This window comes from Paramormyrops kingsleyae, chromosome 10 (genome assembly GCF_048594095.1).
Source record: "Paramormyrops kingsleyae isolate MSU_618 chromosome 10, PKINGS_0.4, whole genome shotgun sequence".
NCBI classification, from domain to species: domain Eukaryota; kingdom Metazoa; phylum Chordata; class Actinopteri; order Osteoglossiformes; family Mormyridae; genus Paramormyrops; species Paramormyrops kingsleyae.
Genome location: NC_132806.1, coordinates 24,407,146 through 24,421,518, shown reverse-complemented (window position 1 = coordinate 24,421,518; position 14,373 = coordinate 24,407,146). Strand labels below are relative to the sequence as shown.

General features: G+C 45.5%; 1 protein-coding gene across 8 annotated transcripts in view; it reads right to left on the bottom strand.

Annotated features, from left to right (window-relative positions):
• LOC111855497 (teneurin-1-like) overlaps positions 1-14,373 on the bottom strand; it is a 365,325-nt gene that overhangs the window by 54,727 nt on the left and 296,225 nt on the right. For all 8 annotated transcript variants that reach the window (XM_072717559.1, XM_072717557.1, XM_072717558.1 and 5 more), the window contains 8 exons: positions 13,411-13,605; positions 12,249-12,449; positions 7,148-7,333; positions 6,750-6,776; positions 6,498-6,644; positions 2,101-2,317; positions 1,056-1,175; positions 588-843 (listed from right to left, as the gene is read on the bottom strand). In XM_072717559.1, the coding sequence (XP_072573660.1) occupies positions 588-843; positions 1,056-1,175; positions 2,101-2,317; positions 6,498-6,644; positions 6,750-6,776; positions 7,148-7,333; positions 12,249-12,449; positions 13,411-13,605 (1,349 nt within the window). The remainder of the gene's footprint in view (positions 1-587; positions 844-1,055; positions 1,176-2,100; positions 2,318-6,497; positions 6,645-6,749; positions 6,777-7,147; positions 7,334-12,248; positions 12,450-13,410; positions 13,606-14,373) is intronic.

The following is a 14,373-nucleotide window of genomic DNA, read 5'->3' as shown; positions in this document are numbered from 1 at the left end:
GGCAGCTCAGATGTGCGGAAAACCGGCGATGCGAATACGGGGATACATATCCGGGAACGTCGGCATCGGCAGATAGCGGAATTATCCTAATGATTGAATGTTACTCTTCAAAAACTGTAACACATTCCTTACACTTTACTCCTTTCATACACACATGCTCTCTAGACAAACATTAATGATTATTATACTGTTATTTTAACATGCTGCAATGTCACCGCAGGACAAAGTCAAACATTCAGTTATAACACATGAGATAAACAATGGTGACATACACAGGAGGACCATTACAGTGTAGGCCTGTACAGGAACTGACACATTGTTATGACTGTTTAATCTTTCTACTAATATTTTTGAATCCTGCATCAGACCCCGGAATCCCGTTCAGGCTGCGCTCCAGCCTTGTGCCTTGTGCTGGCTTGGATCTAGGCCCCCCTGCCCAAGATAGGTGGGTGGATGGATGGATATATATATGAATGTAAAATCACAATCTTTATTTAGTTCCATATATCCAAGTCTGAACCGCAGGCATGTTCTCAACATTGGCAGCCACGGTGAGCGTCAGTGACGGGCCCCCTTAGTACCTGCAGCTCTGGGACGGTTGGTCCCCTCTCCACGCAGGCTGCAGCGAACCTGGTGAGAGGGGAAGGCAGGACCACGGGATACGGGCTGGCAAAGCTCTTGGCATCGCAGGCCGGGGGCGGGACTTCCTCCTGGTCCAGCGTGACCTTATCCAGGACGACGAACTGGTTCCAGGGCAACCAGACGGTCTTCCTCTTGGTAGGGAAGGGGGCACGTTGAAAGACGAGGGTGACTGCAATTCCCCCAGCGGCCACTAGGTCAAAACTATATAATAAAAAAAAGCAAATATGAACCCATAATAAAAATTAACATTGATTTACTGAAGAATAGTGAATATATCACATACTGTATATAGATGATGGCACAGATTTTTCCCTTAAAAATATTCAAAAAGTTTCCAGGCCACACGGAAAGCAGAACAAAGGGAAGCGACAGGGCACAGGATGACCTACATGTGAACGGCGGCCTCAGCTCACCTCCCGTCCTGCCGGCTGACGGTGAAGCCGTACTCCGGGTGCTGCAGGAAGCTGACGTTGACCCCCACCAGCGGACTCCCGTCCAGCGCCACCACCTGACCGCGTATCACCGAGGCCCGCCTGCCGGTCAGAGACGGCGCAGCTAATGGAACGGACCGGCGAAGCCGAAAAGGCCGACCGGGAAGGCGACCTCACGAATCACAGAGCTCCGCAATTATTATGAACTAAGATTTTTAATTAGTCATGTGCTGTGCTATTAGCAAACGCATTTGCATATTCCACAAATGAGATCTTATAAGTACGTGATAATGTATACGACTTGGACTTTAATTAAGACTCTAATTAATTAAGCAATTTATGCATTTCAATCCTTTTGTAGCCATCTATTAGACCTTAAACAGACAAGCTTTTCTCCTTGCGAGGCAATTTAAGGCTTCGGGCATGATGCATGATGGGAAATAATGAGTGAGAGCTTGAATGGCATCCTAGCTGAATATGGCAAAAAGCAGCCGTTTCGTGGGTCTATGAGAACAAGGTCTCAGCTACCACAGCACAACCAAGGCACGAGCAATTAGAACATACTAACCAATCCAAATGATTCACATGTGAGTCTGAATGAGGGCAGCTATTGGGTGTTAAAATTTACTTTATTGGATTTGGACCATAAGGACAAACCATGCAGCCATCCTTGAGATTGAGCATGAGGCAGACGTGAAGAACCAGTGACCCATCCATGTACCAGATGGGAGCAACAGCCGCGGGTTCACAAAAAGTTGAGACCGAGCTGAATAGTCACAGATGAGCGTAGGAGACGACTGAAGAACGACGATGGAAGAGCGCATCTCCAGTCCACGGCTAAAAATACCCGCGGAGCACGCAAACAGTTTACCTCCTAGGATAATGTGGCACTATAATATTTTGCTGCAGAAAGTCCAGACTATTTAATGAGTTACTACAGCAGAGTTCCCCCCCCCCCCCCCCGAAAGAAATACACAATTAAAAACAATTCCCGGTGCTGTCGGACGCACCGCTGCATCGGACACACCTGCTGTCGAACGGGATGTCCCCAGGAAGGACGTGGGTGCTGGCCTTGCCCACCAGGAAGCGAACGCGGTCGAAGAAGAGGCGGGGGGGCAGAGGCACGAAAGGGGTCTGGCTCTGCTGGATGAGGTCCAGCGGGTCAGGGGACCCCTGACACAGAGGACCGCTGTAACAGCTGGCTTGCTGGCAGCAGTCTGGGTCGACGCAATCCATTAATCCATCTAAAACACACACACGCAAACACACACATACAGCAGAGTTGGTCGCAAACAGTCCTCTTGGTATTTTGCAACAATAAACTGGTCATATCAGCCTTATTTGCAGTGAGAGCAACTATACAACAATAATCGGGCCAGCTATGTGTTCCTTTGAACATACAAGATCATATATATATACAGTATAGACTCACAGACATACACACACACAGACAGTGACAAGAAAAGTTAAGCGCCCAGACGGAGAGGTGGAATTGAAATGAATCTGCACGTGGTGAGATTCACTACTAGCGCATGGGAGCACATCGACACTAATCAAGACAAGGAACGCGCGGGAAAATCAAAATCATCACATAATCATATCCAAAACAGTGCCGATTCTGAGACAGCGTAGGCTAATGCATTGTATTTCATATCACAATATGAAAGTTCATTTTTAGCAAGTAATTATTATTGTTACTTCTGGTGTGATGAGCGTCGTTCACTCTCACCAGTGTGAACAACCCTTATGCTCTCATTTATTAATTGCAAACTGATTGTTCAGTTCACTCAAAATATGAGCATGTTCAAGGAATGGCACTAATTTAACACTTTCATGCACAACACTGGGTGTTGATGCTAGAAGATGACAACTGAAGGGGTGACAAAGGTAAAAGACTGGGGGGTGGTAAGTTAATATCTGATAAGTTAATATGTAGAACATTCTAGTAAACTACAGAACTTTCCATGAAATTATAGAACTTTCCATAGATTTGAAGAATCTTCCATCTAATTGTAGAACTTTCCATCCAACCAGCTGTCTTTTCTTCCCCAGTACTGAAAGAATTGTACATTGTGTTCTGGAACATTATAACTTTGCCAAATAATGCCTGTTTTTCGGTGGCTGATAGTTGTGCATGTCAGTTCCTTGATGGATTTCCATTTGCTTAAGTGGAACGTTGCATTAACATAGACACAAAAACAACCGAATTAACAACGAGCCACTTACTTACGAATCTAAATGCGAATGGAAATTGTTTGAAGGCAGAATGTTTCATTGTCATTTATTTTAGCTGTCAATTAATAGGTTGTTGCATGTTAAATAGAAAAATGTTAAACAAGTCCTGGAAAGACCTGATTTCCACCCCCCCGGTCATTTTCATTTAAGGATAGAATAAAACCTGACAGTTCTTGTGGAAAGCAGAGCCTGCGTTGTATTTAATGTATCACAGGTTTGGTGCTCTGATACCCTAAAAGATCACCATGCTGAACTATAACGCTCGTTACATTCCTGCTTCACACGATAAACCTGCCCCCAGTTCAAAATCTAATTACATTTTTTTCCCTCCAGTTCACAACAAAGTTTTCCTAAATAAATTAGGCCTCCAACTTCTTAGGCTTAATATTAACTCTGGGCCTGGCTTATTTGTAAAAGATTATAACGAATGAAAATTAGGACATAGCTGGCGGCTAAGCAAACATGTTTTAGGTCACCACTACCAAGGGGTTAAACGCAATTATAATATAACCAGAGCCAGACTATTTACTTTCTCAGGATATGCATGAGTCTGACACTTAAAAAAATGATTAAAAACAGAAAGTGACGCCATATAGAAAGAATTGGTTTAATGAAAAATGTTTGGTTTTTAACAATGACAGGAAACAAAACTAGCAAGGAATATCAAGTGGGAAAAGCTACATCGTTATGTGATGTTCAAAATGTGCTATTATAAGAGTACAGAGTTATGACTTCATGGGGAAACTACAGAGGTAGAAGCGGAAAGCTTTTGGCACGCCAGCTCAGTAGCCTGTCTCCTTTAAATAAATGAAAATATATAGCGCCATATTTTATGTAACACTGTTTTTTTTTTTTTTTATCTTCTGTGTAATTTCATGGGGGAAATTTCCGAAGGGAAAGTGGGGATGATTTTATCCTGTTGGCAAACTTGCTCATGGGAGTTTCACTTACACAAAAATGTTTGGACGAAAATTAACAAAAAATGATTAGTTCAGAGAGATAACCAATTAGACTGTAGAGATGGTGGGTCCGTGCAACTAAAGGAGGCGGGACCAACCAATCAGCTGTCTTGGTCCTGTTTCCTCTAGTTGTTTGGACCCACCTCCTCTACAATCTGATTGGTTATCTCTCTGAACCAATCATTTTTTTTGTGCTGCCCTCTGAAAATTTTTATGCAAGTAAAACTCCCGCGAGCGACGAGCTTCATCCACAAATTAAAGGTTTACTTTGGGAGGTTACGTCACATGGGAAGGTTGGAGGCACCTGAGTTTATACATACATACATGTATACATACACACACATACAACACACACCAAAACAGCTAGAAGGGACTGGATGCAAACCAGCAACACAGCAAATCCTCCGAGACCCGGCACGGCCGCCCAGCTGACCCAGTTTAAAGCCCAGAGTCAACTATCAAATCAGGGCCAGCTGTGTTTCATTAACTGAGGGCACGCGGGGGGCAGCAGATTGCGGAGGATCGGCAGGAGGCTGACAAGAGAACACCCGGGCCCAGCTGTGCGTGTTTGCCGGCCCACCGCGACCTCGGGAGACCTCACGATGTACCAGGACGACATCCGGCCGAGCTACGTATAGTAGAATGAACAACTTCAAAACAACACACGCCTCAAAATACTGCCCCCCGACACCTGCCTTTCTAATGACGGGCGCAAGATTTATAAAGTCAGCAACGTACAGATGGCTGGAAACTTCATTATCTCTTAATCACTTTATTTGTGTAAGGTCATTAATTGCCATTTAGTTTTACTAACTGCAGTCTTAATGAGGCCTCATTCGGTATACAAATGGCATATTTAATGAGGTCTCAATCAGATGAGGATTAAAATGTAGGTCTTATTCGGACGTAGATGCTGCAGGTGAGTAATTTGGAAACAGCTGAGTGTTTTGTCTTGATTGTGCAAGCGCATCTGGCCGGTTCAAAGCTAGCTGTCTCACTTTCCACCTGGCTTGATGTGAAATGCGCTTGGATTCAATTTACATATCAGGTCAGCTAACTTTAGTCAAGTTGGTCATTCTTAAGGTAGTTTTAGTTACTCGTGTGACCTATTTCGATTTAGCTTTAGCGTTCAGCATTTTTTTGTACACAAGATATGTACATTGGCTTGCCCCCTTTTTGAATTAAGTACCATTTCCCGCCAATTTTGTTTAACGATAACCTTGACTCACGCAAAGTAACATCACAAAAATACCATTTGCATATGCAGCGACCAAATGTAGCCATGATACCAAGCTAAAATAAAGATATACATGACTAATAACCCACAGACACTAAATACAGGATTTATAAGCCTAGTTGCTGTGACAGTCTTGGCCATTTTCATAATTTTTTTTAAGAGAAATTTGCCCCATTGCTATCCCTGCTACCAATTCAATCTTTGCTAGCTTTTAATTTGTAGTTTGTTCTGGAGGCAACGGCATTTTCCGCACGCCTTCTTATTCAAAAGAATCTAAATTGGATTTCTGCTCTCTTATTCACGGTTACCAGGTGAGCAAATGACATTTAAATCTGCTGTCATCAAATGCCTTTCAGTTCAGTTCACATTCTGCAAAGTTTTCGTAATTGTCTCCTTTTGAGGGCAATATGTGCATATTCCTCTGCAAACCACTTTAAGATAAAAATGGAGGAAATGGAATCGTAAATAGTTTCTTCACTAGAGATGGCTAAGATATAGGAAGGAAATACGTCCCAGGTAGAAACACAGGTATTAAGTCATGTTTTCGGTTAAGTGAAATGGCTCAGATGATATATAATAAAGCTTGTTCGTTTTTTTCTTTTCTTTCCATCGATCAGTCTGCGTTTTTTTTTCTTCTAAAATATATTTTTCACTCAGCAGTAAGACAGCAAAGTGGAATAAAGTAGGTTTTCATTTGGAGGGAACATTTTTTTGCCTCCAAAAAGCTTGTGTGTTATCTCAGCAAGACAGAAACGCATCAGAGGCATTAAGCTACTTCGACAGGATGAAGAGCTGTTTCAGAGGAGGAGGAGGAGGAGGAAGATCACGGAGATGTTGCTCCCACGGCGCCGGTGTTTTTGTCGAGACTCACGAACCCCATGCAACTGGGGGCACCCTCGAACACCCCCTACACAGTGATGATTCAGACACTGAAACACAGACGGCGAGGGCAGAGATGGACGGGGGGGGGGCGGGTTGGCACACCAACTCTACCTCCGTCGTTGTCCACGTTGTCGTCGCATTCCGTCTCCATGACAACGTTGCAGCCCGCTCCACTCCAGCCAGCCTGGCATGCACAGTGCCACCCGTTCTGCTCCAGGGTACACCGTCCGTTACCGTTACACAGGCCCGGGCATCCGTCTGAAACACACGCCCAGCACCCGTCACGATCCCCAAAGCCCAGACGTCGCTTCACCCATCACAATGGATCTGTGATGATATTATCGGCGTGATTGAGAATCCCACCTTTAACCACGGCATCCAGGAAGTGTGCTGCAAGTGAAATAGAGAACAGAAGCATTACACCACACTGCATGTCTGCCTTACACACTCAGACTCTCTGGAAAAAAATCATATGCTTTTATTAACGTCCAATACGCTTTATAATTTTTTTTGTCTAGAGAGGCAAAAGGACTTTTAATTCCTCGATTTAAATGCAGGGGACGCACATGGACTCCTAAGCTCAATCTGAAAAGCTGCATGTCATTATCTCATGAAGCAACATGTGTGATTGTTCAAAGGACTCTTTCAGGGGTGGTCTGACTAAGAAACAGCCTGATGTGAGATGAATGGGAGGCAGTGCGCTTGGCGCTCCTAGGCAGCGATGGGGCGGGGGGGCCGCCTGTTTTTCTGATGCAGCTCACCGATGGTGCAGTGCTCGCCCTCCCAGCCAGTGTGGCACTCGCAGTGGCCGTCGCGGCACTGGCCGTGCTCCTCGCAGCGGGGGTGGCAGGCGCGCTGGTCGCAGGCCGGCCCGTCCCAGCCGTCCTCACACTGGCAGCGGCCCTCGGAGCACACGCCGTGGCTGCCGCAGGCCACCGGGCACAGCTCTGCGGGGCGAAACGGGGGCCAGGGGGCGGGCAGGGGAGCGAAAGGGCCAGGGGTGAGGCGAGGTGGCACAGACCCCAACCCTGTCTGTGCACCACGTAACCCATTTACCGGGCCGCTCGTGATCCACTTAGGCTCCAGGTGGTGTCTCTTCCTGAGGCGACCAGCCCGGGAGCAGCTGAACAGAGATGTAGCGACTGCAATTGGATTTGGAGCAAATTAAGGACGGCACCAGAGATGGACGACGGTATTCGATTTTATACGGCGTTAGTGGTCAGAGGGGAGAAAGAAAACCTACAAGACAACAGAGGAGAGTGAAAAAAAAAGGGGTGGATGAAATGAATAAAGCATGCAACCCATCTCTAAAAGACAATTTTTGCATGCAACGGAGGTCTACAAATCCCCCTCGCCCAGGTGTAAAAACCGCGGCATTCCGCGAAAACAATCAAACTGAAAACGTTAGATCCTGCAGAAGGCAAACAGCCAATCTCTTCCCATCAGCCTAGGTGCAGATTTCCAACGAATGCAAAGAGCCGAAGAGAATGAAGCGTTAAAGAACATTATGCGAGTATCTTGGGCCGGAGTAGTCGCACAATTAAACAGCCCAGAATAAATAACAACTCGTCAGAAGAAGAAAATTCGGTGCTTGTATTGCAAGACTTCGCTTGATTCGCAAGTGGATGAGGCGAGAGGTGAGGTGAACATGGAGGTCGCTTACTGAGATGCACTAAAATTAAACGTTGCTTTTAATGACTTTCAGAGTCACAAGGGCCACTATGGCTGCAGTTAATTACACCACCAAACCTGCCTTAAAAAAAACAAAACAAAAAGTTTTGCTCAGTTTTAGTTTCAATTCTTTAAATTTCTGTTGCTTTGATAGTTTACCGGTAACAGAGTAATCGTACCAGCAAACCATATTTTGTTAAATATTAAATACAGACTTTGTTAGAATGAAGCAGAACCCCACACAGACAGACACACTGAAACTCTGACGGTTGAGCTCATAATCAAGGGTGCAGATTTGGTTTCAACACTGGAAGGGATCAAATCAACCCCAACCGCCCCACCCCCCTAAATACACATGGTTCTCCTACAATATCGGTATCCGTATCCAAATCTACACCCTCGTTCGTAATTAAACCATTAAAGAAAGAGACAAGTTGCAGGACTTTTCAGCCAGAAAAGCCACTGCTTTATACTTCCTTGATTCATTTACACAGTCAATGTTAATATATTAATACGGGCCGAATCGCAGGTGTCACCCCGCGACACCCTGACAACTGGGTTCCATCCAGAGCAGGATCAGGATGCCCGACATCGTGACACCTGCAGGCGCAGCATGTCTGGTGAGGTTAAAGCGGTTTTCCTGTAACCCAAGTAAATGCGGTTTATTAGGAAACGTCACGTCACAGAAGATAATCTGGGAACATCGTGCACATTAGAAAAAAAAAAACAAACAAATAAAATTAGGGGCCATTTTAAGGGACACTGTCTTACTGCAAGACACGAAAATCAGAGGATGTGTGAACAAACACATTCTCACATGAGCTAGCCTCCACCCTCATCCCCCCCCCCCCCCCACCTGCCCATTGGGACAAGGGTGGGGGGACGTGAGAGCTGCTTTTGAAGAAAAAAAAAATATATATATATAAAGCAAAGTGTCATTCCTATCTGACCTTGATGCTGACTTTTCCCTCCTCTGTATTTTTACAAGTTTGCAGAAACCAAGTTAAAGTCTATAATTTGACAGATGGCAAACGTATAAAAATTTACACCCGAGGCTTTGAAGCGTTATGGTAATGAGCCAAGTTTTCCCACCACGTCGGTGGCATAAATGCCAGATATTTTTCCCAGAATTTAAAGAAGCGGAATGAACATACAGGGAAAACAAAGACAGGCTTTTCTTACGTTTGCTACATCTGGCCCACAAGCACCTGCTATCACTAAATGAGTAAGTCTCAGTCTGTAACTTAAGAAAAGAAAAAACTAAACAGAGAGAACTCCTTTCTCAAACCAGCCTTTCTGCATGGAACTTAAAATGAAAGACCCAGGTGCAAAACAGTTTGTTAAAGAGTATTTAAATCTTTTTACTCAGGGATAGTAAAATACTATATGTATTAATACATTTCTACATAGTAGTTTTATCAGATCCATCCATCCATCCATCCATCCATCTGTAACCAGCTCCCTGGTATAGTGAGTCTGGAGTCTATTCCAGAATGCAAGGCAGGGGAGACCCTGGGGTGACAGAACATTGCAGGACACATATTAATCTTACAAGCCGCCCATTATATTTTATGTATGTGAGTCTATATACATTGATGCACTGTACTTCCTGAATCCACCTGATTCCTTTCATTTCCATGACATTTTGGATGGTGCCTTGTTGTCGTCCCCTGGTTTTCTCTCCTGAACTTTCTGTGGTCCCTCTGTTTTTCTCCCTTGACCTCCTGCTAATGATTCTGCACTAATGCGCTCATCAGACTCGTGGGTCAGGCCGCCGGGCTCTGCTGGGTGCCGGAAAACACGTCAGAGCCCCATTTTCAGGACCCAGTACGGCCCAGCCCTACCACTCCAGCTTTCCCGGAAAAGGCCTTTGAGAGTTTGGCCATGTCGACATTTTCTGTTTTCCTGTCTACGAGCTTCCATTATACACCATTAAAAAGCCTGTTTTTCATCATCATCGTGCCTGAGTTTTTTCTGTATTTGCGCAAGCCATCAGTTACTCTAGCTACTTCTTGCTACTTTCTGAAAAACAAAATAAAAATCCCCCAAAACGAAGAAAGGAAAAACAATATATATATATAAACACACACACACACACACGCACACACACATACAGTGGTACCTTGGTATATGTCCTTAATCCATTCCAGGTCCTTGGACTTATACCAAACAGGACGTATACCAAACAAATTTTTCCCATAAGAAATAAAGGGAAAATAATTAATCCGTTCCCATGAAAAAAATTCTATTGTTATTGGCATATTATACATTGATGGGGTTGTATAAAATTATTTAAACGCTGCTTAATACTAAAGTACACAAATACAAAAGCAATTAGAAAAGAGTTATAAAGCGGGTTGTTCACTGAATGGTAGCAACTGGCTCACTGACGCTGGTGCGCAGTCGTGGCTTTGTCTCAGGAGGTAAACAAGGGCAGCGCGCGGCGTCGGGACTCATTTTGACCCATAGAAGTTCACGAGTTGTATTCCAAACAAAGGTCGTATACCAAGCAAAATTTTTCGCGTCCAAGCAGGACGTATACCAAGTTGGACTTATTCCAAAGCGGACATATACCGAGGTAACACTGTGTGTGTGTATATATAAATAATACACATACATATATATACACATACATACAGTACATATACATAAATATATAAATATACATACATATACATACATATATATACATACATACATACATACATATATACTGTATATATATATATATATATATATATATATATATATATATATATATATATAAACTACCCACACAGCACACCATTGTCCTTTGTCAGCATTCACATCTCGCCGAGGACATAACGGGCAGAAAACCGGGGGTGGGGGGGGGGAAATGGTGGCAGGGGTGTGGGTTACCCCCTCCCATACAGAATACAACAAAACAGTACAGAACAGAAACCTTCATAGGGCTTCACTGAATTTCTGAAAGCAAAGGTGAAAATCTTATATACATGCACGGCATATAAACGACCTCCAAAAACATAAATAAATAAACTGACAGAAACCCGTTTCCAGCCAAAGTGAAAAGGTGAAAATCATATAATATATATGTACATCCATCCATTTTCTATAAGCACTTAGTACCGGGCTGAGTGGGGCCTGGAGCCTATCCCAGAATGCACAGGACACACCCTAATGGAATTTGTGTCCATTGCAGGGTACAGACACCCACACAATTTCCAAACACTGCTTTGCCTAACTGTGTGGAATTGGCCTGTGGGAGGAGGAAATTATATTGCCACAAGGAATCCAACACAACATGGGGAGAAGGTGCAAATTCCACACGCACAGAGCGTGGGCGGGAATCGGACCCCCAACCCTCCAGGCACGACGTGACAATACTACCCACTGAGCCACTATGTCACACAAAAGGAAAAAAAAACACCACAATTCCTACTTCGGAGTTCACACTTGTCTAGAATTAAACGTAGAAATTTCAAAATATGCATGAGTCACAAACCAAAAATCACCTGAGACACTTTTGTTTACAGCCCTGACCACAATTTAAAAGTCAGGGGTCGATATGTTCAATTAGAAGCCAAACCGAATGAGGACATGACTGTACAGACGACGCGAGTGAGAAACCGGGCCACCGCCGAGCTTCAGCGTAGTGTAAGGAAATTTATTTAAATACATTTTAGTGAAAAGCAATCTAAATTTCCCTGGAGGAGTTTTATTCATTTGCAAACAAGTCTTGCTGATACTTTCCCGGGGCAGGAATTGACATTCATTTGCATGTAACAACAGCGCGATTCCCAATATGCGTGAGGGAGATTGAAGATTTCAAACCGAAAATTAAGTTACCAAAAAAAATAAATAAAAAATTGCGCAAAGACACATGGCTCAACAGACCACGAGGATGGGCGAAGACGCGGCGCGGACACACCGGCGGTCAGGTGGATGGTGGGGTTGGGGAGCAGCTAATTTACACTCAGCATGGGGAGAAGATGATGTGTTGATGGTCAGCCACGCGGACGGTTTTCCATCCGCGATGTCAGCGGCGGGTCAGTGTAATCAGCATCCCTCACGAGGCGCGAAAACGCACGCGTCTGTCCGCAGAAGCACGTGGGGTATCTTGTTCCGGAACCTTCTCTAGCACAATTAGTGCTGCGTTGCCCCATCCCAGAAGTATGGCGGCTTTTTAATTGGGGTCGGGGTGGTACTGACCTGTGTAGCAGTCGGAGCCGGTCCAGCCGGGGTCACAGGTGCACGTCCCGGCGTCGGGCAGGTAGGTGCCATGCCCAGAGCACTGCTCCTGGCAAGAGGGCATGGGGGTCTCGCAGCCGGCACCCCCCCAGCCCGGCGAGCACAGGCACTCCCCCTTCACACAGACACCGTGGCCCGCGCACTGGGGGTCCAGGCAGTCCACTGCAGCAGAGAGACGGCAGGGCGACAAGTCAGGGTGCCATATGGACAGGCGTGGTCCGTCACCGAGCCGGCTACTGGCAGGTAGAGCCGCCCCCACTGCGAGTCACCGTGGTTACAGTGCTCGTGGAAACCTGGCGCTAATTGCTCAGTCATCCACATTAAATACAATAAGAATCATAATAAGAATCATTGCTGTATGATGGATGTGTGTGTGTGTATATATATATATATATATAACTTCATAGCCATTCGAGTATAAAAATGCTGCCTCCTCTAACTAGGCTCTCATCAAAAGTTAACAAGCCACAACACAATCTATGTTTCAGGGCAGTTAACTGCTTATCATTCGGTTACACTTAAAAACATCCCTGCCGTAAACCACGGCTCACAAAACTGGCTTTATTTAAGCACTGCAATCACTGCGGTGCTCTCACCCGTCAGCAAAGTGTCCGGTGCCACGCAGCTCGAAGTCGCTGCCCATGCCCCGATTCTGGACAGCCGCGCATCTATTATTATTTAGCTCATCAGCTATTGATGAATGATCATGTGTGACCATAATACAATGGAAAGCAGAAGTCAGCAAGACCACTGTGGTCTTGTCCTGCTTTGTATCTGGTAATATAAACTCAAAAATTATTAACTAAATTGCACAAATTTAATGGGGCATAAGCGGATCAGGCTACAATGCATTTCCTTGTCTGACAAGATCCCAGTCAAAACTTTGTCATGAGTGATAGCAGGGCTGGACTGGCCATCTGGCATGGCGGGCATTTTGTATGGTATGAGGGCTGGCAAATGCATTTCCCACCTCCACGGTTGGCAAAATTCATCACGGTGCCATGGGAAACCCCGAAGTCCAAGGCTGAGTTTTAATCTCAGCTCAGCCCCGATTCAGACTCTTAATTGTGCGTTTTGGTAATATGGCTTCTTTCCCAGGGCCTGGGCATTTAACGGCACTCGCCTTGCTCACAGCTGACGCCCTTGTAGGCAGGGTGGCACACGCAGGTGCCCTGGACGCAGTTCCCATGATTGGAGCAGGTGGGGTCGATGCACTGGTCCTCCTGGATATCACACTCCGGTCCCTTCCAACCCGGGTGGCACAAGCAGTGGCCCTTCTCGTACTCCCCATTTCCGCTGCACAACACCGGACAGGCGTCTGCAACGACATGGTGCATTTGGGTTCACAGGGCGTCCCTCGAAGCCCCCCTTGCCTGAACGTTGCGCCCCACGCTCTCTCTGTAAACAGAACTACTGGGGAATGAGGAGGATCTACCTAGAACCTACCTAGCATTACCAAATGAAGTTGCCCGCTCTGATAAATAATTCAGGCTGCTGGCTCCTTCATCCGAAGCGACCTTCGCTGCCCGTTTATGCAGCTGGACGATTCCACTGAAGCCATCCGTATGAAGTGCCTTCAAACGAGTACAACAGCAGGGCCCCATTGCGAGTTTTGAACAGGCAACTTTTTGGTTCCCACACGCATGGCAAACCCAACTGCTGTTGACGTAGCATTGCATTTTTAAAAAAAGAATCCTACCCACATATAAATCACAGAGTGCTTACGTGGGTTTTCTGGTGCCTGAATCCATCAGATCGGTCACCAGCTGTGTACAGAAAAATGCAAAACGTCGCAATACCCACACGCTTGGGCTATGGAGGGCCATTCTGCAGGACTCAGCCGCCCATCCTGTCACATTTAGTCAATGTGCATGCTGTTCTGGTTTCCACCTGAGTGGAATCCAAGAGGCCAACATTCCCGATCCGGCCTTTACGCTCCCGGAGAACGCGGCATGGAAAATGGTATTCATGAAGGTGAGAGGAGAGTAGGTGTATTGGCATCACTCAGTAAAGCCCCAAATCAAAGGCATTTAGGGCCACCAACCCACTCCACCGATGACGGATCCTCGCTGAGATATGTAACTTT